Source organism: Solenopsis invicta, chromosome 6, assembly GCF_016802725.1.
Source record: "Solenopsis invicta isolate M01_SB chromosome 6, UNIL_Sinv_3.0, whole genome shotgun sequence".
In the NCBI taxonomy this organism is placed as follows: domain Eukaryota; kingdom Metazoa; phylum Arthropoda; class Insecta; order Hymenoptera; family Formicidae; genus Solenopsis; species Solenopsis invicta.
This window is the reverse complement of record NC_052669.1, coordinates 10466006-10493158: the sequence shown is the minus strand read 5'-3', so window position 1 is coordinate 10493158 and position 27153 is coordinate 10466006. Positions and strand designations below refer to the sequence as shown.

The 27153-nt window shown below is 29.8% G+C and overlaps 3 protein-coding genes across 6 annotated transcripts; all 3 read left to right on the top strand.

The window, feature by feature from the left end:
* The first annotated feature begins 217 nt into the window (after positions 1-217).
* LOC105194503 (26S proteasome non-ATPase regulatory subunit 12) lies at positions 218-5574 on the top strand. 2 transcript variants are annotated; one of them, XM_011159447.3, is made up of 8 exons: positions 218-341; positions 742-928; positions 2032-2268; positions 2914-3018; positions 3141-3322; positions 3544-3768; positions 3850-4006; positions 5059-5574. In XM_011159447.3, the coding sequence occupies exons 2-8, from the start codon at positions 764-766 to the stop codon at positions 5347-5349; spliced, it is 1362 nt and encodes a 453-aa protein (XP_011157749.1). In that variant the 5' UTR covers positions 218-341; positions 742-763; the 3' UTR covers positions 5350-5574. The 2 variants fall into 2 exon arrangements, with proteins under 2 accessions (XP_011157749.1, XP_039306200.1); XM_039450266.1 differs by lacking the exon at positions 218-341 and adding an exon at positions 488-507.
* A 145-nt stretch (positions 5575-5719) lies between these two features.
* Positions 5720-13462, top strand: LOC105193679 (kinesin-like protein KIF20B). The gene is made up of 4 exons (XM_026140635.2): positions 5720-6483; positions 7234-7735; positions 8457-9075; positions 9672-13462. Exons 2-4 carry the CDS (start codon positions 7234-7236, stop codon positions 12949-12951), a joined length of 4401 nt encoding a protein of 1466 aa, XP_025996420.1. The 5' UTR covers positions 5720-6483; the 3' UTR covers positions 12952-13462.
* A 254-nt stretch (positions 13463-13716) lies between these two features.
* LOC105194502 (calcium channel flower) lies at positions 13717-23385 on the top strand. Of its 3 annotated transcripts, XR_003269422.2 has the most exons (7): positions 13717-13851; positions 13950-14070; positions 15220-15427; positions 15546-15653; positions 17715-17874; positions 19930-20000; positions 20178-20318. XR_003269422.2 is itself a non-coding variant. In XM_011159446.3 (6 exons), the coding sequence occupies exons 1-5, from the start codon at positions 13849-13851 to the stop codon at positions 17836-17838; spliced, it is 564 nt and encodes a 187-aa protein (XP_011157748.1). In that variant the 5' UTR covers positions 13717-13848; the 3' UTR covers positions 17839-17874; positions 20178-23385. The 3 variants fall into 3 exon arrangements, 2 of the variants coding, with proteins under 2 accessions (XP_011157748.1, XP_011157747.1); XM_011159446.3 differs by lacking the exon at positions 19930-20000 and having other exon boundaries at positions 20178-23385; XM_011159445.3 differs by lacking the exons at positions 17715-17874; positions 19930-20000 and having other exon boundaries at positions 20178-23385.
* Positions 23386-27153: the final 3768 nt, after the last annotated feature.

Below are 27153 nucleotides of genomic sequence, written 5' to 3'. Positions count from 1 at the left end.
TTTTGTAACAAATCTATAAAAATACTTTTGGAAAAATTGCGTGATTATAGAATTTGTAGTTAATGTTTTATATCAATATTTTTAAAATATAATTTAAGAAACGGGCGCTAATTCTATGTTAATTCCATGGTGGAAAAATATATTTTTCCACCATAGTTAATTCTATCTTGAAATTTGGCGCTTTTCTAAATCAATATGGCGCTTTTTGCAACCAATATGGCGATATGTCACGTGATCGTAAAAAAGCTCACAAGTGTGAATTCTCCTTACTCCATTCTCATTGATTCTCATCCATGTCATCCATTCTCATTGTGGCTGATCGTGACCGACAATTTAGCTGGGTATATTTCATTATACTTCAACCTAAATTATTCAGTTAACAATACCTACACAAAGCAATAATAAAAATTATATTGTGACGTATATATAATTTATTTTATAAATATTTTTTTCTTTAAAATGAGAAATAATGTGTTTGATTTTTTAATGTGTCATTTACTATTGTAGGTTAGTTATCAAACACAAATGTTTTTGTTAGTTATTTTGTGATTAAATTCTTGCATTTTTATATCTTTGATTATTTATCTTTTACCTGTACTTAATACCTGCATCTACAATTGTGTTTTTCAAATCTGACGTTTTAACCTCAAAATATATTAAAATATAAAATATTAATATGTATTTATAAATAACGATAGTTTCTTATCGTGTCTGTTTCCACGTGAAATTAAACATTGTTAGGTACATTGCATAAACGGTTGAAATGGCAGAGGCAGCAATGGATAACTCTGGCAAGCTAATAAAGATGGAGGTGGATTACAGCAGCACTTGTGATGTAAAGATTCCAGAATGCAAGAAACTGGCTACCGAAGGAAAGCTACACGACGCTTTGGATCAATTATTAGCTTTAGAGAAACTTACGAGAACCGTTAAGTATCAATACTGTAAAATAAGAAATGTTTACATCCTACTATACAGGCTGTGCAAAAAGTGTGGAAACCCCTAAATATTTTCGTTCCTTTGCATTTCACAAGAAAATGTTTCAGACAAAAGTTGTAATGTTTCAAAAGATCTGTTTACTGATTTTATCAATTTGACCTTGGATGGCGTCGCCAAGGTCAGATTGAAATCACATTAACTTTTTTAAATGGAACATCCTATTTTTGATTCCAGAATCTAATAGCTGGTGTCAAGACCTTTCCAAAACATTACAAGAAAATGTATTTTTGTTGAATACTTTCCTAGTTGTGAGGCTTGAAAGCTACGATGTACTGTAACTTTCAAGCGTCATAACTCTGAAAGTCCTTAACGAAAATAAACTTATTTATAGTGTTTTGGAAAGCTTTTGAAATCGACTACAAGAAAATGCAATAAAAAATATAGAATGTTAGGGAAGTACCGATACCCTTTAATTAGAAAACTATCGATACTCTAACATTATATCTTTTATTGCATTTTCTTGTAGCTTATTTTAAGATTTTTCCAAAAACTACAAGAATGTTTATTTTTATTAAGTACTTCCGAGTTGTAACGTTTGAAATTTACAGTACACCATAGCTTTCAAGCCTCACAACTCGGAAAGTACTCAACGAAAATAAACTTTCTTGTAGTGTTTTGGAAAGGTCTTGACACCAGCTAGTAGATTATTGAATCAAAAATAGGGTGTTTTATTTAAAAAAGTTAATGTGATTTCGATCTGACCTTGGCGACGCCATCCAAGGTCAAACTGATAAGATCAGTAAATAGATCTTTTGAAACACTACAACTTTTGTCTGAAACATTTTTTTATGAAATGCAAGGAAATGGAAATATTTAAGGGTTTCCACACTTTTTGCATACCCTGTATAAGTGATTATTTTTTATCTTGTAAAAAGAAAGATAGACCTAATGAATCTTGTGTTAAATGGTTAAAAAATAAATTTTATTTTGAGTATAATAACATGCAAAAATGATGTATGTTAAAGAACAGAGTGGTACACATGATTTTTTTCACAATAACATGGATAATCCTTTAAACTTTTTTTTTTACAGGCTGCTGATATGCCATCAACTTCTAGACTTCTTATAGCCATAGTTGAAATTTGTTTGGAGGCAAAAAATTGGTCAGCACTTAACGAACATATAATTTTATTGTCTAAGAGACGCTCTCAACTTAAGCAAGCTGTTACAAAGATGGTTCAAGAATGCTGTACTTACATAGACAAAATGCCTAATAAAGAAACCATGGTTAAGCTAATAGAAACTCTTCGTTCGGTTACAGAAGGAAAGGTATGCATGTGTGCGCGCAAAGTGTGTGTGATGTGTGTATACATTTATGCTACACACACACACACACACACAAACGCATTTTTTAACAAAAGAGGTTTTGACATTGCCATCTTCGAAATAATCAAGAAAACTTATGCAATAAAAATAATAATTTATTATTTAACAATATTGTCTTTGTAATACTGATGAAGAAAGAATCGAAGATTGTTTATAATAATAATTTAAATATAATAATACAAGCGCTGTTGTCACACTTTCACTCATTAATGAATTATTTAAATATAACGTTACATTTAATGTTATATTAAAATAGTACATAAAATTTATTTTTTTAAATTTAATAATATTCTTTAAACTCTATTTTTTTTATAAATATAATTTTTCGAAATTCTTACACTTTGTTTGCATTTAAATTGTTAAAATCTCTTCTATAACACTCAATATTATTTTAGAAAATTATTTAAAGAAAACTATGATGAAACAATTTTAATGAAATTCAGGAATGTTTATATGGATTTATAGCAATCAAAAGTTTATTCTCAAAATCAAGTTTTTATGTTTATGTGAAAAGATGAGAAGAGACTCATTAATGTATATTAATTAAAAATTTTATGATTTACACTAAATGAGATTTTTTTTACACAGATATATGTGGAAGTGGAAAGAGCAAGGCTTACACATCGTTTAGCCAAAATAAAAGAAGCAGAGGGAGACATTGCAGGCGCTGCAACTGTAATGCTTGAATTACAGGTATTTGTAATTTATAATTTATTTATAGTTTAAAGCAATAATAAACGCGTTACTTCAGTAAAACTTAATTATATTATATAAATTTATAAAGAGAATAATACTAACTAGAGCACATTGCATAGGTGGAAACATATGGCAGTATGTCACGTCGAGAGAAAGCTTCACTTATTTTAGAACAAATGCGACTTTGTTTGGCAAAACAAGATTTTATGAGAACTCAAATTATAGCGAAGAAAATTAACGTTAAATTTTTCAGCGATGAAAATGATGAAGAAACTCAGACGTTGAAATTAAAGTATTATGAGTACGTATATACCTATATTTTATACCTCAATTTATTATAAGAGTTTTAAGAGAGTAATTGATAAGTTGATATTTTTTAAACTAAATTAAGTTAAAGGCTTATGAAATTAAGTTGATTATGTCAAAAGTTGCATTAAGATTAAATCAAGTTAAATTAAAAGTTAATTTTAAAAAAATATTAAAATGTAATTTTTTTTTTAATTAATCATATTTTATATTTAGTTTGATGATGGAACTTGCACGTCATGAGGGTTGGCATTTGGAGTTGTGTCGACATAATCGAGCGGTATTGGAAACTCCGGCAATTCGAGACGATTCAGAGAAAAGACATATCGCGCTTTCTCGAGCAGTACTTTACCTTGTACTCGCACCACACGAACCTGAGCAGGCTGATTTAACTCATAGGTTACTTGCTGATAAGCTCCTCGACGAGATACCGACTTACAAGTAATGATTGATTATTTTAAAAGTATTTAAAGTATCTGTTTATGATTCTCTGTGAAAGTAATGAACTAAAACAATCCGTAGAGAATTATTGCGCTTATTTGTCAATCCCGAATTGATAAAGTGGTCAGGATTATGCGAAATTTATGAGAGAGATCTCAGATTAACTGAGGTTTTTTCGTCTTCGACTGAAGAAGGATGCAAACGATGGGCAGATCTGCGAAATCGCGTTGTAGAACATGTAAGTTTATATCATTCAAAACATGTATATTTATAGGATAACTAGAACATAAGCATATTGAAACTTTTAAACGATAGTGTATAATAGGTTGTACCATACAAAATTGCTAATATTTGAACAATGGAATTAGAAATTGAGTGTAATTATTAAAATTGAAATAAAACATTCTTCAGTTTGTGTTATTCCAATTTATAATAATATTGTGCTTTTAAATTTTTTAAATTATTTTCTGAAATTATAAATGTAAGCTAGCATAGCACAACTAGGTCAAGCAGGAATATTAATTTGATTTTTAGAGAAAGTTGTATTACTGAAAGAATTATGTTCAATGTCCAGAAAATTTTATTCTGCATCTTTAAAAAATGAACATAGAGGCTTTAATATTGTCAGTACAAATTATGATTGAAATAATACTTTTTTTCCAAAAAAATATTTTATTTTAATTTATATAAATGACTTTGTATGGTACAACTTGATAATGACATACTTTCATTAGGTTCTTTTTTATTATGAATGTTTTGTCTATTTTAAGTTTATCTTCCTTCAGCAATGTAAATTATTGCTATATTTTAGTTTTCAAAATTATAAATATTTACTACTATTTCACTAGATAAGATCTATTTAAAATTAATCAGAGCTTCTTTGTTTAATCTGTTTTTCTAATATTTAATTATAAAAAAAAATTTTTAATTTTTGAGCATTCAAGGATTTTACTTCAAAAGATGCTTTGATAGTTTCTTAACAAAAATTGAATCCAAAGTCATCATGTTTGCAATATGTTTATTCACAATACTAACATTTATAAGAATAGGATTTTTAAAAATAAAACTGACTTAATTTTTTTATCTTCTTTATTTCTTTCTATTAATTTCTTTTTTAGAATATTTCAAACTTTTTTTCCAAAAATTTTCTGTATAAAAGAAAATCTACATCATAAAATTTATGAAATATTTTACACTAGACATGTTTTATAAAATTTGTCGATAATTTTGTTTTACTTGTTTGTGTATGAAATGTATATACAAAGAACTTGGTTTTTTTTTTATTTTTAGAATATAAGGATTATGGCTAAATATTACACCAAAATTACATTAACTCGCATGGCTGAGTTACTGGATCTTTCGACCGAAGAAACAGAATCCTGTCTTTGCAATTTAGTAGAGACTGGAGTAATTAGTGCACGTACGGATCGTCCAGCTGGTGTAGTTCGTTTTACTGGTACACAAGAACCAGCTGCTCTTTTAGATACATGGGCTGCATCATTGTCGAAATTGATGGGCCTCGTGAATCATACTACACATTTAATTCATCAAGAAGAGATGTTGGCTGTTGCGCAATCTTAAAATTAACACATGTACACACGCGCGCGCGCGCGCGCGCACGTACACACACACACACACACATACACACAGAGCTACTGTAAGTAAACAATGATTGAAAATGTAATTCATTTAACATTGAATTCACATTCTCTCTATGGAAATGTAATTTATATGCATTGCAAATAATTTTTTCTATTCATTCATTTTAATGTAATACAATAAAAATAGAAAATTTATATGTATATACTAAATAACTCTTTACACTATATTCTAATTTGGATAATATAAATTAAAAAAATACTAGAATTTTAATTTTATTAAAAATCCAATAAATTTAACATTTTATTAAATTTGATGAAATTCCATAAATGCAACGAAATTTTAATTATTAATCCTCTTTCTATCTCTGAACTCTAATAATACTGGAACGTGTACTGCAATGTACTGACAGTCAGAATGCGAATGACGGAAAAGGGTAAATCTGGAGGATCACTTCTTTTTTCCCCGGCGGACAAATTTTACTGAAATTTTGCAAAAATTTTGCTGAAAGTGATATTTTAATTACTACGTTTATACGTCACCATGTTAATCGGGTTTAATAATATTCATAGTTATGAAACTAGTCAATCACAATCGGAGGACCAATTTTTTTGTTATGTAGCAGAATGATTTTTCAAGGTCCTTTTTTTACAATGCATCGTTGAAATTAATTTTGATCAAACTGAATTACTGCTAAACTTTTTGGACAAAGAATATTTTATTGAATATGGCGACATTATGCTGGATGCTCATTGGTCGAGAACATGTCACGACTATGTTGTATGTATTTTATGGTTATCTTTTCATTGATCCATTGCGATTCGTCTACGTTGAATGACGTTGCTAAACTATCGAGCCAATCAACGACATGGGTAGGTTGACAACCAATCCGACGAAAGTTTCATCTCCAAACAAAATTCAAGAATTAAATGACCGTTTGTCGTGAGAGAACAAGTATACAGTACGGACAAGTGTACGAAATATTGTTTTTGTGTTTTTACATCCAACTTTTTATATGTTAATCATTGAACTCTGCTGGGCTCGCACGTTCGGTGACACATTAATCACTTGTGTTCCCTTTTAGCGAGGAAAGTGTCTTCTAGTTGATCTAACAAGGTATGTATTTGAATGAGAGTAAGCTATAAATATTTGTTTTAAACTGGATTAAAAACTCGAGAACTTTTGAATTAGATGCGTATTTCTCTAAAAATGTGTATTATAAGTGCATAAATAGTAAGTTTACTGATTAATTTATTTTCTTATAAAATCATTTATGAATATGTGATATGAAAAGCTTATTAAAACTTACATGTTTTACTTATTTTGAGACATGAAAATAGAAGGTTTAAAAGAAAATTTAATAGCAAAATTTCCACCACTTACGACTTATGTCTATATATACATATGTGAATAAATATTTGAAACACTTTATTTAAAAACAATAAGAAGAGAGAAAAAGGAAGAGGCTGACACTCAAGCATATATAAATCTTAAGATGCCAAATAAAAAATAGTAATGTAAAAAATTTATTTAAAATATATTAATATTTGAGCATACTTGAACATTTTGAGTTGAATTTGACCTATCTTTAAAAAAATAATAATTATTAGAAATGGAGAAATATAAATAGTTTATATTATTAATTTATTTGGTACATTAAGATTCAGGTTTAACTTTTAGTAGCTCTCTTGTCTTATTACTGTCTTTTGAAAGCTTAAAAATTCTGTGTACTATTATTATAATTTATCAATTGTTTTATAATACTTTGAATGACGTTATCATTTGTATTAGTATAAAAATTATATTGTCAATTGTTAAATTAAGGAATGTAATATTATAATTATATACTTATTTGAATTTGTGTAGATGGAGAATACATTGGATTCAATTCGTCCATCGGAAAATCCACGAGAAGACATGTCATATCTATTTGGTAGAGATCCAAGTATTCTGGCATATAGTCAAAGACCATTTCCCTCAAAGGATACGAAGAAGAATTTGCTTTCATTATATGAAACAGAAGAAAATTCCACTAATGAGAATGTATCTGAACATTCAGACTTGCAGACTTTACAAACTATCAAGGTGTATCTTAGACTTAAGCCATTTCCCAAAAAACTAAAGTTGACTGAGGAACAGCAAGAAGCGTACAATATCATAAATTCCACTACATTGGTCACGAAGCTACCAATACTGGATAATAGTGGAAGTATCAAGCAGTCCAAAAGTAATGAAATAGTATGTCGTAAATTTACTTTTTCACAAACGTTTAGACCAGAGACCACTCAATTGGAATTATTTGAGCAAACGGTACAGCAGCAGATGATAGATTTTTTAGCTGGACAAAATTGTACTATAATGACATACGGTAAGAAAAATTCTTTAGTACTGGTTATTAAAAAAAATATATATTAAAAACTTTTGGAATTTATAATATTTATTTAAATAAACAAAATAATTAACACATTGATAAAAATTAATGTTTGACAAAGTATTTATATTTATAAATTAATATCTATTAAAATTCATAGATATTTATTGAGATATAGAGACATTTTCTATATTATTTCTATAATAATAATTCTAGACAATTATTCTTTTTAATATATATATTTCAATTTTTTGTTTCAAAAAAATGTATAACTTTTCAAAAATTCTTAAATTTATCCATGTCTTGTAACTCTATTTATAAATATTGCAAATCAATTATTAATCTAAATGTATTAAATATTTTAGATGTGCTTAAAATAAAAAAATGTTGCAATAAATCTTAACGATTGATAAAAAAATATAATAGTAAATACTACAAGGTTACATGTTACTATACTATATCATAGTAAATCAAATACAAATAAAAAGATACAAATATAATGATTTTTAATTTTTTCCCAATTTTTGTTTATAAATGTTGATATGCTAATAATACAGAAATTCTTTACTGTTTTATATATATATATATATATATATATATATATATATATATATGTATATGTATAAATATATATATATATATATATAAAACGCGCGCACATGTACACACACACACACACACACACAAAATGTTTAGTGGCAATAATTTAATTTTATAGGTACTACAAATTCAGGAAAGTCATACACATTGCAAGGGACTACTACTTCTCCTGGACTTATACCACGTGCCCTGGAGTTTGTGTTTAACAATATTACAACGAGACCAAATCCATTTTACAAACCCTTACATTATAACGATGTAGTCAATCTCAACGCCCTCGAACGTGCGCAGGAACTTGAGGCAAAGTCCAAACTACTAACATTTATTTCCGTGGATAAACATCAGTACATGAACACTTACAAACAAATGCAGAAATTGTTGCAAGAGGAATCAATTCGCCCCAGTCAATGCTACGATGCTCATTATTCAGTTTGGATCTCGTTTGCAGAAATCTATAACGAAATCGTATATGATTTACTATCGAGTGAATGCCAGAAAAAAAGAATACCCTTAAAGTTGGGAGCAGATTCCAATGGCAGAGCGTTTATCAAAGGTTTAAAAACTATCTGTGTTAATTCAGCAGCGGAAGCTTATCAGATCTTGATGGCGGGACAATACAATTTAAAAGTAGCCGCAACTGCGTTAAACGCAAAAAGTTCGAGGTCTCATTGTATATTCACAATAATATTGTTGAAATATTATGCGGAAAATGTACCCGATACAGTTGAACTGAGCACGTATGTATTTTTTTTCAACTTTTAATTAATATAAGATATTTTCTTTGTTTTTGTTCTGAACAAAATATTAAAGTTTAACAATATATTTTATATAATTACATAAAATTATGGATAGTAACTAGTTAAAAAGTTAAATAAAGTTTGAAGAGTTAATAACTTTGTTAAATTTAAATTAATTAATTTTTAACTAATCATTTTTAAAACAAACTTCTCATTATTTTTTTCTCAAGTTAAAAATTTACTTGAGTGTGCGTGTGGGTGTGTAAAAGAAAAAATAATTTTAATATAAAAAACTATTTTTTATTGTTCAGTAAATAATTTCCAAATAAAGTATTAAATTTATTTGATGATCCATATTGCCATTGTTTTGCTATTTAAAATAATGTAAATTTAAAAAGTTACATCCTAATTATTTATATACATATAATGCTTTTCAAAATTAACTTCTAATTAATTTTATAAGTTATTAACTTTAACTTGATTTAGTTTTTAAAAAATATAATATGCAATTTTGTATGATTATTTAAAAAAAGCTCAGATTTATTATATTAATTTTTCTACATCATCAGAATACTGATACTTAAATATTTGTATAGGTTTTCCTTTTGTGATTTGGCGGGTTCGGAACGTTTAAAGAAGACATTGAATATTGGGGACAGATTAAAAGAAGCGCAAAATATTAACACTAGTCTACTGGTCTTAGGCAGATGCTTGAAATCCATTCACGAAGGACAATTAACTAGAACAAAGACAGATACCGTGGGACCATTTAGAGAATCCAAGTTAACCAGATTATTCCAACGAGCGTTATCGGGAAAGGAGCATCTAGCTTTGATAGTTAATGTTAATCCTCTACCAAATCTTTATGTAGAGACTCAGAATGTTCTAAATTTTGCCGCTATTGCAAAGAAAATTGTTATAGAGAGGAAAAAGCAAATACAGAAGAAATTGAAATCGAGATTTTCGCAAATAGTCACGCAGAGTATACAAACGGTGACCGATTGGGACACAGAATTGGAAAGTGTGGATTGGCAACGTACAAATAGCGTGGAAGAGAACGAATCTGACTACATTACTTCGGAAGAATATATGGATATTGCAAATGAAAATGAAAAACTGAAAAAGGAGATTGCTCTTTTAAAGAATTCAGCGTTAATTCGAGATTTTCAAACTCGGCAAGAAATGGCTGAGAAATACATTGCGATGATCAATGAGCTTGAAGTTGATTGGAAGCAACGTATAAACGATGTTGAAACCCAACACGAAGACGCTCTGGAATGGACTGTGAAACAAGTTGAAGAATATTACAAAAAACAGTTAAATCAACTGAATAAGAAGAGGAGAAGATATAGTGAGTGCACTGATAGCGATGAAGAAGATGACAATCTTAATGTAACTGTGAAAGAATTAATTAAAGAAAATACACAGTTGAGAGAGAAAAATGAAAGTTTAAAGAAAACGTTAACTGAAGTGAAAGTAACGAACGAAACTTTAATTGTGGAAAAAAACAAAGCTTCTTTCGAGTTGGGTTTGTCTAAGGAGGATTTGAAAGTTGCAAGAGGTCTTCTAGAAACTGCTCAAAAAGATATTTGCTCTACTCAAGACGGTAAAATTTATATAAAAGAATTGACATCGCAATTACTTGTTAAAGATGAACAGATCAAAACTCTAAAAGAGATTCTCAATGAAGCAAAAGAAGAATATATTACAATTACGTCTGATTTGAAAAAAAGGGAACTTGAGATTGACGAGCAGGCAAAAGTTATAGTAGAAAATGAAGAAAAAATTGAAGATTTAGAATTGCAGCTCGAGGATGTTAATATTTGTTTGATGGAAAAAACGAGAATGGTAGAGCTTTTGGAAGAAAAATTGGAACACCACAATGAAAACCAAATTTTACAATTGCAAGAAGAAATTAATAAATTAAAGAACGAAAACTTAGCGTTGATTAAATCTCGTGAGGTAGAATCGACCAGTCAAAATGAATATGAAGAGGTTATTATAAAAGAAGAACTGATTTCCGATGAGACATCAGAAGATTCAAGAACAGATAATGCAAAAGCATCTAATGATACTAATTTTAATGAAATTAAAGAGATCAATTTGAATAATTTGAATCCCGTAGAAAAGACACTTCTTAAACAGGTGGACACAGGTTGTCAGGTAGATATAAAAAATGATAAGGATTACAACGATGTTAAAGATAAGTTGGAAGAAAATACTCAGGCGACTGTAACAATATCAAAAGATATTCAAACTAGTAACGAGTTGTTGAAAGAAGAAGCTGTTCAGACTGACGAGGTTGTGGATGCCAATGCAAAATTACAATTGGACACATTGACTAAGCAACTTGATGATATTCAAGTACAATACGAACAGAAATGTTCACAAATTAACAAATTAACTGAAGAATTGAACGATATGAAAAAGACACTACAGATTTTAAAGAAAGAAAATTGTTCGCATAAAACTATCGTAGACGAATATAAGAATTCTACGGAGGTACTTAAGAAACAACTAGAACTTGCTGCGGAAGAGAAACAAAGGATGGAAGAAATTTTACTGAGCTCCGATATGACTTCCAAACAGAAAATTGCAGACTATGAATGTGAAATTGATCGATTGGAAAAGAATCTCTTAGGTGCAAAGGATAACGCCCAACAGTATTTAGAGAAACTGGAAACGGCTCAAAAAGACTTAGATGATTATAAGTTAAAGTATAAAAAAGAAGAAGAAGAAGCGACAAACAAATTAGACAACGTTTTTGTTTCAGTGAAAACAGAAGATGACGATACAAATAATGCGAGTGTAAATCAGTTAGATGAGCACGCGGAAAAGATATCGCAGTTGGAAAGCAATTTTGAAACTATAGAGAAGCTGAAACGTGATATCGATCAATTGAACAGAAACTTGGAAACGTGTCAGGTAGAGAAGAATTCTATACAAGAGATGCTCAATGAGAATAACAAGAAATTGTTGGAACTTGAGAATCGATTGGAAGAAACAACTCTTAAGGAGCAAGAGAAAGATACTGAAATTACGACCTTGCAAAAAGAACTGAAGCGTATGATACAGATTAATGAAGCTGCCGAGAGAAACGACAACATGATGGAAGCAGAATTGAAAAGTTCTATAAGTGAATTAACGCAGACGAAGGAATCGCTTCTTCAACAGCAGCAGCATATAAAAGAATTGAAGATACGTTTGGAGAACTCCGAGAGAAGTGCGAAGATATTTAACTTGCTCGAGCAGAACGCGAAGGAGCGGCAAGTCGAAAACGAGCGCCTGCGAAATATTAATGACGAGCTGAGAACCAACTTAACGCAGAAGGAACGCGAGATGGACGCGTTTATGAAGAATCGAGACGAGACGGTGACCAAGTACGAAAGTCTGGTTAAAAATCAGCAGGAAGAGCTGGACATGCAGAAAAGGGAAGTGATGAGGTACCAAGAATTATTTCGTCGGCAAATCACACCGACGCCAAACAAGGACGATACGAAGAAGTTGCAGAATCGCATAGAGGTGCTTCAAAACAAACTGCGCAAGTACGAAGGCAATGCAAAGGGTAAAAACGATTACGACAGCACATCGGAGGAAGAGGAGGAGGTCTCGTCGGCTCCGCGTCAACCTAAACGCCGCGGAAAGAAGGCAATCTTGTCCGCCAAGCAGGAAAATATACCGGTCATCGAATTGTCTGGGTCCGAGTCGAAGCGCAGCACGAGAAATAATACCACTTTGCCACCACCGGAAACATCGACCGAGAAGAGGCGCACTCGTAGGAAAAAACTATTTCTCGAGAACGATTCATTTGCGGAGGTCGAACCTATCGCAACGCCGCTTCTACCAACTCGAAATTTGAGGAATCGAAAAAAATGAACAAAATACAAGACACAAATACTTTGTAAATACTTTGTAAGAAACTCTGACAAGAGATAAGATACAGAAACGTGTAATGTAAATCACAAAACGAGTGATTCACACAGCTTTTTCTGTGATACTCATCGATAAATTCCCTCTTTTTTTTTTTTTAATATCATGCATTGTATTTTATATTAAAGACTTGTTACACTAATAATATTAAAGTGATTTACATACACATTTAATTGGAATTAAAGGACAGTACAATCTGTATTATTAATGTTACGTTATCATTATACAATCACAAAAATCGATCAGAATTTGAGGACACTTCTGTATATTTATCTTCGCAATCTTCAAACGCAATTTATTTTGCATTTTACGTGTTTATATTTTTTAATGATTTATATCGAATAATCTCAAATAATAAATTCGCGCTTAAACATCAATTTATCAATTGAATTGAAATTGTATGTGTGTGCGTGTGTGTAATACCTAAAATAAAATTTTTACCAATAGAAGAACAATATATTCCAATTTTGATGCTTTGATCTATCCTTTGTTAATTAATATTTAAATAAATTTTCTGTGTAAGTACGAAAAAGCCAAAGATTCAAAATTAGCGCCAAAAAATGAAAGTATAGTATTAAAACAAAAGAGATTGATTCGCCTCATTTTATTATCTCTAATCACTAAATTTTCTGCCACCTTATTGCCGAACACCATGTATGCAGATTTATTTACCGGAACTTATGAATTTTTTTAAACATCCTGTATGTAAGGCGTACGATGCGCCCTCATGGTCGCACAGACGAAAGCAGTGGGTCGATTTTCCAATTCCGTACATCAACAGAGATATATCAGTGACTGTCAGCGTTCTCAGCTGACGTACGAAAGGATAATAAAATATCGAAAATGGTAAAAAATACACGCCTTTAAATATACATCGATTAACAATGCGCGTTACCATTAACGTATTCGCGATATCGAGCGTGCATATTTTTCTTTTTTTTTAGTCGTTCGGCGAAAAAATAGCATCGATCATGCAGAGACCTGGACAAGATCCTGTTGCCAAGGACGATGTGCCCTGGTGGATGAAGTACGGGGGTCGCGGGCTCGGCACCGTTGGTAGCATAAGTAAGTTTACGAGAATAATAATACTATTTCGCTCTCGTAGCTCTTCTACATCGTACGCTTTTGCGCTCTCTTTCTGTCTCCTTTTTGCGCGCGCGCGCGCGCGCGCATGTATATATGTTTCTGCTTGCCTGTTAAATATTTTTTTATCATCCAACTCGCAATCTAAAAATCATCATTTTACCTGATTTCCAGGCAATTAGTCTTTTGTCATTTTATATGTACGTATATATAGGAATACATACCGAGTAATTGAAAAGGTTATTACCAATAACTCAAACTTCCAATTGCAGTAGCTTTGTGTTGACAAGTACTAAGACCCTTATAATTCAAGGCGAAGATTGGTTTCTGGAAAGTGCAATCTTTCGATAATTTAGCTTCTAGAAGAAAAAAGCATGTGATTAATGAGTTTTTGCATGAAATCTACTCTGGAGCTAATTCGTGTTGTCAAAGTCGAGGAGCGCATAGAAGGATCAAAGTGGAACAATTTTTGAGTAGGACATCTTTAAGGCTTTAAAGTAATTTTGAAACAGTACTAGCTTTTGAATATAAAAAACTCTAATAATATATTACTAAAGTAATCATACTTTGAGCAGAAGCACGTGGTTATTTATGAATCGACGTAATGATCTTTGCTCATTACTATATCACTTTTACATATTCTTGTTATTCGTGAACTTGAGAGATTGTGGATGATTTATGTTTTTTAAGTTAAAAGTAATTGATGTTTTGGTTGCTTTTATAATTTGTTTAACCCTCGAGTGCGATTGTTGATAAATTTTTACTCAGAGTAGTATTAATATAAGAAAAATTTTTAATATTTCTTGTATCTTAATAAAAACAAACTAAATTAAGTACAAGAGTAGCAAACTACTTTTGCATTGTTTCATTATTGTTCCAGATTTTCTCCATTCAAAGACTTGAATCAGGATTACTTTAAACAGCACAGATTTCTATTCAAAAGTTGTTCTATTACAATTATACATTTTTTAACTTTAATAATAATCTTTTGAATTATACTCTATATACATGTGTGTGTATAATTTATATATGATCTTATAATACTAGGTATTGAAGTCAATTATGATTTCAGAATATAAGTCTTTTCAAATGAAATGTAATTTATATAGAAATTGTTTCTTTTACTTGCAGTTGCAATTTTTCTCGGAGCATGGAATTGCGCGTCGATAATTCTCGGTAATATCGATTGCTTAATTAGCGGTATGTGGCAGATGATAATTGGTTTTGTGGTTGTAATGATCGAAGCGCCTTGCTGCTGTTTGTTCATCGATTTTGTACAGAATTTAAGCGATTGGGTGGAGAAGAAGCCATATTGGAATAGAGCCGCTGCTTATTGTTTGTAAGTTTTATTTCTTCTCTATAGTTTATATAAATTGTAGATCATAGAAGACTCGTATACCTTTGTACATGTATATGTTACAATAAATTAAATTATGTCATGTTTTTTTTTTATTTAGAATGGCATTGCCATCAGTCTTCCTATGTCCAGGAATGGGTAGTATATTTGGCAATGGTTTAATATTTACAACGGGTATAATATATGGATTGATGTCCCTAGGCAAAAAGTAAGTATATCTCTCGAAAATTTAACGAGATGTGTCTATAAAATAACCCAATATGAGTTTTAGTGACAATAAATATCTGAACCAATTAGAAATGTAGATATTTATACATTTATGTTCTATTTATGATCAGTATAATTAGGTTTCCTACAAAAACCAAACAAGTTCAACAAGTTAAATTTTATAGAAGCACAAAACTTTTATTTATTTAACAAACCATTCATTGCATAAATATAGTAATTTTTCTAGACATATAACAAGTATACGAACAAAATTGTAAGTTTTAATTGATATTTGGAGAATCCATTTAAAAGAAAAAAATCCCTAGATCTGCTCGGTTTTTGCGAAAATTTTATATTTACTATGCACCTATATTTACATTTTTCGATCTTTGTTCTTGTTGAAACAAAATTCTTCACGATGTAATGCTATTGATAGAGAACGATTTGGCGACAAAATTTATATTATATATATATATACATATATATTTTTTTTATAGAAAAAGCAATCGAAATGAATTGTTGCAAATATGAAAAAATTAATTGGTATTGTTTCTTCGTATAAAATCTTTTGCATTATTAATTGTATTTTTCCCTATTTTTCCAGCTTTGGTAATTGGTAATTGGTAATTGATGTATTTTTAATAATTCCATGGTTTTTTTGAACACATCAGTTTGATGGAAAGTTGAAAGTGCATGTTACAAAGTTACGATCGATTCAATTGTAATTTTGTAGACGAAAAGTCGCTAATGTGCTGAAAATCGCAAGAAAGTTTAACCATTTATTATTTCATTCTTATCGAAATTGTAATTTTTAATGAAGTTAGAGTTATGAACCAATTACCTATTTATTCATTTCATCTATTTCTATTTTTGATTAACAGAATACTTGTGATAGTCTCACATCTGGATAACATTGCTTGTAATTAATGTAAAACTACATAACTTGTGCTTTTTCCCTTGCCTTTTGTTTTCTTTTTTCGCTTTAAGGTGGAAGGGCGATTTTTATGTGATATTGTATTTGTATATTTAATCCTCTTGTGCTTTGGTTTACGAGAAAATATTTTTACAAGATAATCTTACGAGAAATTACATTTATTACGAGACAATATATTAGAAGCGCCGGAATATTTTGAAGAGAACTTCATGTTGGCTCGAGATAGAAACAACAGTTTGGAAAATAATAACATTTTGTTTTGTTTTTAATTATATACGTTACGTATCGTTACGACCGTCATTAAATATCTGTTTGTAGAGTTAAGGCGGATTTTTTACTTTGTTTGTCGCATTGATTTCTCTTTTTAGGAATTTTTTTAGGGAAAGTAGGTAAATGTTTTTCAAAATTATTTTTTGTCTTTTATCATTGTTTGAAGATTAGTTTTTTCTTTTTTTTTCAAATAAAATGTATGGACAATAATTTATTAACAATAAATCTATTTAATTTCTGCACTGTTTATCGGTAACTATGGATCTGAATTTCCCAGTAGATTGAAATTAAAAACCTTAAACGTCATTTTCAATATCAGAACACTTGCAGCTATTGTCGGAATTAAAATTATTTTAATAACTTAGTTGTTTATATTTTTTAAGACTAAAATGTAAAAAATTAAATAAAAATCAAATTTTCTTTTAAACAAATGCAATTTATTTATTGGGCGAAATAAAAATTCCAATTTTGAGGATAACCGGATTTTGATTAAAATAATGTTTTACTTTCTAATTTTTATTCCATTCGGATTAAATCACATATAATCTAGAATTATGGTCACCAACGAACCGGGCAGAGGTTAATGGCTCTAATGGATGTATTATTAATAAATTATTTCTATATTTTAATAAAAAAAAGAAAATTGATCTTAATTAATAATAAAAAGTAGTTTTGAAAAAAAATTTATAATTATTTTCTCTTAAAAATTTTTAAGAGATTTTAAAAAAAATCCAGTGTGACAAAGTATAAAATCTTCTTAATATGAGATTGGAGAATAATTGTGTGGCGTAAAATGACTTTATCTTGTTTTTAATATGATCTCTGCAAAGTGTTTACTAATATATAACATAATAACAGAGGATCCAGGCCCGACCCAGCAGGAATGACGTCGGGCATGGGTTCCCCACAGGGTACAATGCCTCCTACTACAGATCACCATACTACTCTCATGGAGGATCCTGACGTCTGGAGGCCTACATAAATCATCAAACATTCATTGCACCACTTCACTAACCAGGCAATAATATACAAGATTCAATGTTACTATAACATCTAAGTGCAATGCTTTGCTGCAAATATTCATTTGTGTTCTCAACATACACCTTTTATTGTTATTTTTTCATTATATACTTGCTTTGATTCGATATATTTTTGAATATAATACAGTTGGAGAAACTTTGATAATTTTAATAAGATTTGATATAAAATGATCTGATATTGATATAAAATAAGACCTTACCCACAATGGAGAATTATTAGATATTAGGAATAAGAATTAAAATTTTTTAATCAGTTACTTCAATAAATGTAACGCACAATGGATATTTAGAAGATATAATATATAAATGTGTTATACGAAACACAATATAACTGATTATTTATTTATAATGTTTATTAAGAAAACTGATTTTAAAACTCTAATTCTTATTCCTAATATCTAATATTCTTTTATTGTGCATAAGACCCAACATTTTTCATTAATAAATAGCTAGTTTTTTTATTAAAATATCTTTAAATAACAAGATTTTGAAAATATTTCAAATCTAAATTTAATTTCTTTTTTTTTTCTAAAAGAAATTTTTAGATTTGAAATATTTCAAAATTCTGTTATTTAAAGACATAATATTGAATTAGAGTGACTTTGTCCGTTTAATTGTTATATAGTTATTTACATTTCAACTTTCTGTTACAAGCATTTTTTAGTTGCAAATATTATGTATACTGTATATCCACATTCAATTATGTTTCAATTAATTCCCCGATTATCATGCGATTAATACATCTATATTTCATTGTGTTGAAATTTTTATTATTATCTCATCACAAAATTATGACAATGGAATTTTTGCTTTTATTTACACTTTGGATATAAATCGATGCTAAGTGTGCGGTGGTAAATTAATTAATTAAGAACTCGAATGAGCTTTCAATCGGTTTACTATTTAATGTTAAGTTTAATTTCAAGATACCCGAGTTAGAAGATACGATACGTGTTGAGGCTAGAGAATACTTGGCGAGAGAGTGCGTTTCTTTTCTCGCCCGCTTTATATAAGCTCCGAATGACCGTTTGGTCCGCAAATTTGAAGCTGTTTATTATTTCTCTTGTTTACGAATCTTCTCTACTTTGTATATTCTTCTGCCGTGTTGCTTGCTATCTAAGCATGTTTATCTTAACTGCCGAATAAGTTATTTGTTTCGGTGAATAATATGATTTTCGAATTTTCGGTTGGGCATGTGGCAAACGGTCGCCACAACACTTCTAATTTATTTGTCTACATCTACATTAATTAGCAATAAGTAGTTATTAAATATAATTGTGTTTTTCTGCACTTGCCTGCATGCAGTTTTGCGGAAAGGAATTAATTGCGAAATGCAGTCATCAAAAATAAAATTGTCTTTTTACGTAAACAGTGTGATGTAATACGTATATGACAATTGGTTCCATCATGCACTACATTTCATAATACACTAGAAATATTCAGCTTAGCAATAGCGAAAAATCAAACGATTGGCAATTGATTTCTTTCCATAGTTATACCCAATTAATTAAAAGTCATACAGCTATTTTATGTTAATTTTGAAAGAAAGGTTTAGTAATGAAAAATCGCCAATATTGGCGGTACCCCAGTTTGTTTTTGGATAATATTTCTTAAACGAAAACTAAAAATAAAAACTTTAAAAACATAAATACAAATTAGAGAGTGTCTTCTATCAGATGATACAGTAATTTTTATAATACTATTTCGTATTTTGTAATAATTAATGTTTTTGCACAATAATCCGAAAAGAACGTCTGAGAAATTGGGCCCTAAAACTGATACCTTAGGCAGTAATAATGAAATTCAAACACGACTCTGTAGGGGAGAAGTTAACTATAAAATAATTTAAAATAATAAAATATATTTTTATATAATAAATAGCAAAATTTATAAAATTAAAAGGCTAGAGTTGACCTTTCTCCCTTTAGTCTCCATTTTTTGGGAGGGAGTTTTTATTTCTTTAATTATCTAAGCAGATCTTGTTTTTATCGTAATATTAATACAGTGCAATGTTTAATTTCCAAAAAATACAGTATGCCGCTTTAGAAAAAGTAAACCAATATTGGCAACTTTCCTCTGAGCGCATATCAACATTATGAATTATGTAAGATATTACAAACTTAATAATACTCTAGATACTTTATAAATGGAAACACTCTTTATACATATATAGAGAGCAATAAGCTGAAAACAATAAATACAAACTTATATCTAAACGTTTCATCTTCTTGATAGTAAAAGACATACATTTCTGAAAAGATCAATATGACTTTTTTTTTAGGGCACCTTTTGGCGAAATGAGAACATCAGCAATGGATATTCAAGCTCCATCATCGAGCATGCGATCCACACTAGTTGAAAATACTCAGCCAATCGGTGTTAGCAGTACCCCAGCTAGTATTGTTTGATCATTAGGATTTAATTGGGTGAGCAATCGAATTTTTTTGTACGAATGATCACAAGTGATAATTAATCGTTTAAATGATCAAGTAGCTCGAATAAGTACGTCGAATGAGCGTACGCGCCTCGTTTTACTTTAGCTCTGTCGCTGATACAGATACATTAAAGTGTCCCAGTAGTGTCTCTAATAAATGTTTATTAGAGCTTTGGGACAAAGCCGAATGCAAATCCTTGTATCACAGATCTACAAAACAGATCTGTAAACCTGTTATGATCTAAAAAGAAATCTAGAGAAAAATTTCTTGAATGCAATACTTAATGGGATTTTTTTATTTTAATCTATTTTCGTTTTACTGTTTGTGAGATACATTATCATAAGATTCGTATGCGCTTGTTATATCTTACGTTTGTATGAAATGTGTATGTAAAGTGGAGTGGAATATATTGCGAAGACAGACACTAGAATGACACTAGAAAGTAAGTGAAAAGAAGGATTTGTTGCTTTATTTTAATAATGCCAAAGTTAAAGACTGTCATAGAAGTGAATGTTCTTATGGGCCTAGCTATTCATAGGTCCATTTGTCCATTGTACGTCGTGAAATGTTAACAAGCGGAACGGTAGAAAATTGTACATGATGTCACTTGTTTTAACATAGTAATATTAAAGCGCTTTTATTTTGCAAGCAATTAGTTAATAAGTACTCAACACAGATAAAACTGAATAATACTTCCGCGATAATTTCGCATTTGAATTGTAAAATACATTGTTTTCATAATATCATGTAAGAAGCGAGAGAGTCATAATATATTAATTTGCTATTTTTTTTATATATATTATATCTATAGATAAGTTCTCTCTGCCAAATAAACTATATGCATAAAATTTAAATGTGTATTTGAAACAGCGCGTTATTTGTATATTTATATAGTATTATAATTTTTACTGTAACACTCTAAATTTAATCATATAGTAATCTGCTAAAGTCATGAATACGTACGCAGTGAGTTAATTACTTTAGAATTTAGTTTCCATAATTGTAATGTGAGAGAGAGAGGGGGGGGGGGAGATGGAGAATTAAGATGAAAAATTCTATTTTATTTTATTTTGTTGCATATGTATTGAAGTACTTTTACTTTTTTGCAGCGAAATAAACAGAAGAACAAATGTATTATATTTATATTAAAGACAGTGTGTGTGTGTGGTGTGTGTGTATATATATACACACACACACACACACAGGGTGTTTTGCAATCACCGAGCAATATTTATATTTACACACGCACGTGCGCGCGCACACACAACACACACACACACACACACATATGTGCGCGCGCGTGCACACACACACACACGTATATATGTATAAATTAACTATCTTATTGTGCGATATGGCAGAGGGATATAATAATGTTTATTACTGACACATTTTTTCATATCAAAAGAAATCTGTATAATCGTAAATATATTACATACATGTAGATTGTGTCATTTGTTGTATTAAATTTTAATAATGAGCTTTTTTATCTTTCTTTTTATTAAGATAAAATCAGATTAAAGCGCTAGAATGAAATTAAAAGAGAAGTAGATTTCAAGATATCTACATGACTATGTGACACATATCTTATGTATACACATATATTCTTACAGATTTACCTGCTGCATTTCTAGTTTATAAACGATTAAACGATTAAAAATGTAAATTTCATAAGTATAATTTTAAACCATGCAAATGTTAAAACTTATGAGAGCAAGACACTTAGGGCACTTAGTATGAATATTTTATTTCAATATTGTTCTATTTGCATTGTTTTTTCACTAAATTACTGATATTAGATGTGCCAAAAGTGCTTGTTAATCATAGTCGTTCCGCTAAATCTTTATTCGTATTTGCGACGATATATAAACTTTTTCGATATCGTATACATTTTTTTTGTACGCTAAACATTTAAATTTCTATTACAAATTGTTCTCTCATTGTTCTCTCCCACACATTCCAATATGTTACTTAATTTATTTAAGGAGAATAACTTGTTTTATTATTGTCTGGCTCTTGCTCGATAATTTATAATGATTTATATTTAGAAAAATGATTGCTCATAATAAAATAAATTCTTGTGATTGACGCAGTCATGTGTGTGTATGTGTATGTGTTTGTGCGCGCGTGCGCTTGTGTGGATGTGTGTACATATACACATAATAGAAGAATATCAACAACTCGAAAGCATGTACGTGCATGTCTGGTGTGTTGTTTAATTATACAAGATATTTCACTTTTACGGAATGAACTGTTAAAACAATAGATCTTTTAATTTAAAAATTGAAAACGTTAAATTAAATTTTAATGTTAAAATATCGAAGCATCAATAGCTTTTAAATGATAAGTAATTAAAAGTAAATTTTTTTCTAGGTAAGAAATTAGGAAGATAGAACAGTTTTAATCTATATTTAATTTTAAATAGATGATCATTGAAGATTTTTTTTTATTTAGTTTTAATGTTAGAAGATTTTTAACGTTAAAGTTTAAATAATTTTATGTTGAACTAAAAAATATGTTTATCGATATCTTTTATTCGAAGAAAAGTCGATCAAATTCATTACAGATTTTGTTATTAATGATTGTTTTGGCGAAAGTGGAATATTTTGTATATGCTACGTATTTACATTTGCTGAGTATTTTTGACTTAAATTCTCAAGATTAATCATCGTATATTAGAATAATCGAATGTAATGTCCTCGCAATTAACAAATATATGGAAAGTAAAAATGTCCTAGCTTTGATGCAATGATTAGAATTGCACTTGTATCAAATTTTTTCGTCTAGCGCAATTCTTGTAGCGCCTGTTTTTCAGTAGTTCGTCGGATGATCGACAGCGTTAGAAGCGAGGGCAAAACTTTGTGCAAATATATTTCGACCACATTATACTCGAGCAGGATATTTTTGCTCTCCATTTGTAATAATTGAAGGATATATGATTATTATTCTATTAATGATTCCGCAATTGCTGTATTTGCTGAGAAAAAGGAATGATTATGTTCTTTAAGTAAATATAACTCCTTTAAAATATAGAAAACAATATTCTCTGTGCAAGTAAAAATTGAAGATATATATTACATAGCAATGTATGTGGGTTTAATTCAAATGGTTAAAAGCGGCAAACACATACTTGTATTGCTGTATAACCATATGTATAAGGAAATTGATTGGTCCATTTCCTTAAGCATGTGCTAATGGACCAATCAATTTCCTTATGCACACACATGGTTATGCAGATATGCAAAAATATGTGCTTTCGCCTTTAATAGGCTTTCTACAATAAGCTATTAGTCGGTATCATAAGTCATAAGCCATAAAAATTGACCAATCACAATCAAATATGAAGAGACTATTCGACTGGGATTGATCAATTCTTATGACTTGTGATACCGACTAAAGCCTATTCTACAATGACCTAGTTTACATCGTTAGGGGCCAGTTTCACAACTTAGTTTAACCGGAGTTTAAACCTTTAAACTTGGTTTACGGTAAATATTGTGTCCCACAACTGTCTTAAACCTCGGTTAACGTTGTTAAACTGCGGTTAAAGTTGAACGGCGAAATTCGGGCGTTTAAGGTAGATAACCGAGGTTTAATACTGCAGCGCCACTGCTTTCAGTAATCTTTCGAGTATTGTACTTCATGGCTGATATCTCCACGGAATCGTAAAAAGGTTATGTTGCAAGATATGGCTCTGGAATATATGTTATCGTCATCTGACGATGAAGATTTTGTGCAAATAATAAATCGACGCCCGAGAATAATTAGAAGACGACCGTCATATTTTGAAGAATTTGATGACATTGATTTTTATGCTCGATTTCGCTTAACCAAGGAATCTGTTACTGCAGTCTTAAGAAAAAATCAAAGAAGAAATTTCTTATAAAACAGAACAGTAAAAATAGTTTTGTAATATTATTAAATTAGTACTTATAGATTACATACTATAATTACGATGACCATATATGTGTTTTTCCAAAGAACAGTTTTTTTTTATTTCGAGTGGCTGTCTTTTAGATTTATTTATTTTTTTCAAAACTCAATTTTGTCTTTCGTTCTAATCTGTTGTTCTTTATTTTATGAGAAATTTTTTTCTAATTAGTGTTCCAATGTTTAATGTACTTAATAAAGTGTAAATTTTTACAGTAACAATTGAATTTAATTGTTTAGTTCAAACTGATTTGGAAACATGTAAGAAGAAAACTTTAAAACTTTTAAATTTGTTCATTATTTTTTGCCTTGGTGTATAGAACCTGTAATATCTCATTCCCTACTCTTCGATAACAACCAATCACACTACTTGTTCTAGAAGAAAGATAAGTCTGTTGAAGTTTCTTCGCATAGATTATAGGTTTACGTAACCTAGAGTTAAAATCTGGTTGTGAAACGCGATAGAAGTTTAACCGTGGCGTTAAACTTGACGGTAGTTCAACTAAGCTCGGGTTAAACCCAAAGTTGTGAAACTGGGCCTAAAACTTTGGTATTCGTATTAAGTTTGGTGTGCACCAATGCTTTAATACAGGCTCGTTTACATCGAACGTACTAAACGTTTCTTACACATTTTTTAATATGTTATCGTTTCAGAAAGACCAAATAAGATTACTTATCATAAGACCGGTCAATTAAGGTTATATTCAATAGGCCTAATCCGCTACGAAATACGTTTCAGTGTTTACATCGCCATTTGTATCATTTGGTGCGCGTATCAGTTTGGTACAGTGTGTTGCATTGATGCCTGGGGTACCGATTTTAGGGACCACGTTTCTTTCTTGGTTATTTCTATATTTATGACTGAATGCTGCGGTGATTGTTGACGGCAGCATTCGGTCATAAACGTAAAAATAACTAAGAAAGAAACGTGGTCCTTAAAATCGGTACCCCAGGCATCAATGCAACTCACTGTACACGCAAAAGGCCTGTTCGTGTTGCTGCCCTTTTTGAATTAAATTCTTTGTCGTCTCTCTCTTTCTTACATCAAATATGTATTTATCTCATCTTGAGTGCAAAAATTTTTGGGGATTTCAAGCAACTCGAACAAACCTAAGGACTTTGATTCTGTCCATGGGGAAATTTTCCAAACTGAGAAGTCGCTATCTTTCTACATACAGTTCATGATTAACGTAACGACCAATAAGCTCTAGTCGTTTCATTAATCATGAACTGCGAGTATGTAGAAAGATAGCGACTTTTCAGTTTGGAAAATTTCCCCATGGATAGAATCAAAGGGTGTTTACGATAACTAATCGGATCTCGGATTGGATTGAACAATGGTACTCAACGTAGGTATAGAAAATTTCCCTAGGCTAATCGGATTGACAATTGCTGTCTCAAATGTAATCCGATTAATGACGAAAGCGTGGAGACCGATAAGCATGCTTGAAAAGTAAGTCTCTTTATTTTTTTAAATAATAACACAAAAAATCAAAGATAAAGTTAAAAAGAATGATTTGAATTTAGATTTATTGTAATTTTTTTTGTCTAAACACTGGATTTCATTTAAATTTCTTTGTAAAAATTAATTAATCTATTCTAAAGTTTGTGGTTATATCGGAAACAAATCAAAATTAATAAAACAATTATTAATTGTTAGGTACATATTAAAGCATATAATATTTCAAGCATGTCATATAGAATTCCTGTTTATTATAAACTTAGTAAAAATAACTTTGAAATTATTCAACTACATTACACATTAATCAATATTAATTTATATGTTAAAAATCAATAATGTTTCTAAAAATGTTCTTTTTATTCTTTTCCAGATCGTAAATAAACTTCAATTCCATGAATAAATAAAAATTACTGGAAAACGGATTTATATGAAGAGGGCATTATTGAACAATATCAATTTATGCTAACTTAAAATTTGTAAAATCTACTTTTCTTTATTAGTTGTTTATTAGAGAGTAATAATATAAAAATGGAATATACGCATCATATATGCATACAATTATTTTAATTTTATTTATGTATATTCCGTTCTTATATTATTACTCTCTAATGAACAACTAACCAAGAATAGCAAATTTTACAAATTTTAAGTTAGCACAAATTGATATTGTTCAATAATGCTCTTTTCATGTCAATCCATTTTCCAGTAATTTTTATTTATTCTTGGAGTTGAAGTTTATTTACGATCTGGAAAAGAATAAAAAAAACATTTTCAGAGACATTATTGATTTTTAACATATAAATTAATATTGATTAATGTATAATGTAGTTGAATAACTTCAAAGTTATTTTTACTGAGTTTATAATAAACAGGAATTCTATATGATATGCTTGAAATATTATATGCTTTAATATGTACCTAATAATTAATAATTGTTTTATTAATTTTGATTTGTTTCCGATATAACCACAAACTTTAGAATAGATTAATTAATTTTTACAAACAGAAATTTAAACGAAATCCAGTGTTTAGACAAAAAAATTACAATAAATCTAAATTCAAATCATTCTTTTTAACTTTATCTTTGATTTTTTGTGTTATTATTTAAAAAAATAAAGAGACTTTTCAAGCATGCTTCTCGGTCTCCACGCTTTCGTCATCAATCGGATTACATTTGAGACAGCAATCGTCAATCCGATTAGCCTAGGGAAATTTTCTATACCTACGTTGAGTACCATTGTTCAATCCAATCCGAGATCCGATTAGTTATCGTAAACACCCTGGTTGTGAAACACGATAGAAGTTTAACCGTGGCGTTAAACTTGACGGTAGTTCAACTAAGCTCGGGTTAAACCCAAAGTTGTGAAACTGGGCCTAAGTGGCACGAGATATTTTGACCGTGCTAATTCAGTGCACTGGATGCATGCAAG

Bases quoted from the DNA above. Each gene is read 5' to 3' on its own strand.
- LOC105194503 (XM_011159447.3), top strand. From the start codon at position 764: ATGGCAGAGGCAGCAATGGATAACTCTGGCAAGCTAATAAAGATGGAG. The intron at 3,323-3,543 runs GTACGTATATAC...TTTTATATTTAG, and splicing joins TTGAAATTAAAGTATTATGA to TTTGATGATGGAACTTGCAC. The intron at 3,769-3,849 runs GTAATGATTGAT...AACAATCCGTAG, and splicing joins GACGAGATACCGACTTACAA to AGAATTATTGCGCTTATTTG.
- LOC105193679 (XM_026140635.2), top strand. From the start codon at position 7,234: ATGGAGAATACATTGGATTCAATTCGTCCATCGGAAAATCCACGAGAA. The intron at 7,736-8,456 runs GTAAGAAAAATT...TTAATTTTATAG, and splicing joins TTGTACTATAATGACATACG to GTACTACAAATTCAGGAAAG. The intron at 9,076-9,671 runs GTATGTATTTTT...ATATTTGTATAG, and splicing joins GATACAGTTGAACTGAGCAC to GTTTTCCTTTTGTGATTTGG.
- LOC105194502 (XM_011159445.3), top strand. The intron at 14,071-15,219 runs GTAAGTTTACGA...TTTTACTTGCAG, and splicing joins CGGCACCGTTGGTAGCATAA to TTGCAATTTTTCTCGGAGCA. The intron at 15,428-15,545 runs GTAAGTTTTATT...TTTTTTATTTAG, and splicing joins AGAGCCGCTGCTTATTGTTT to AATGGCATTGCCATCAGTCT.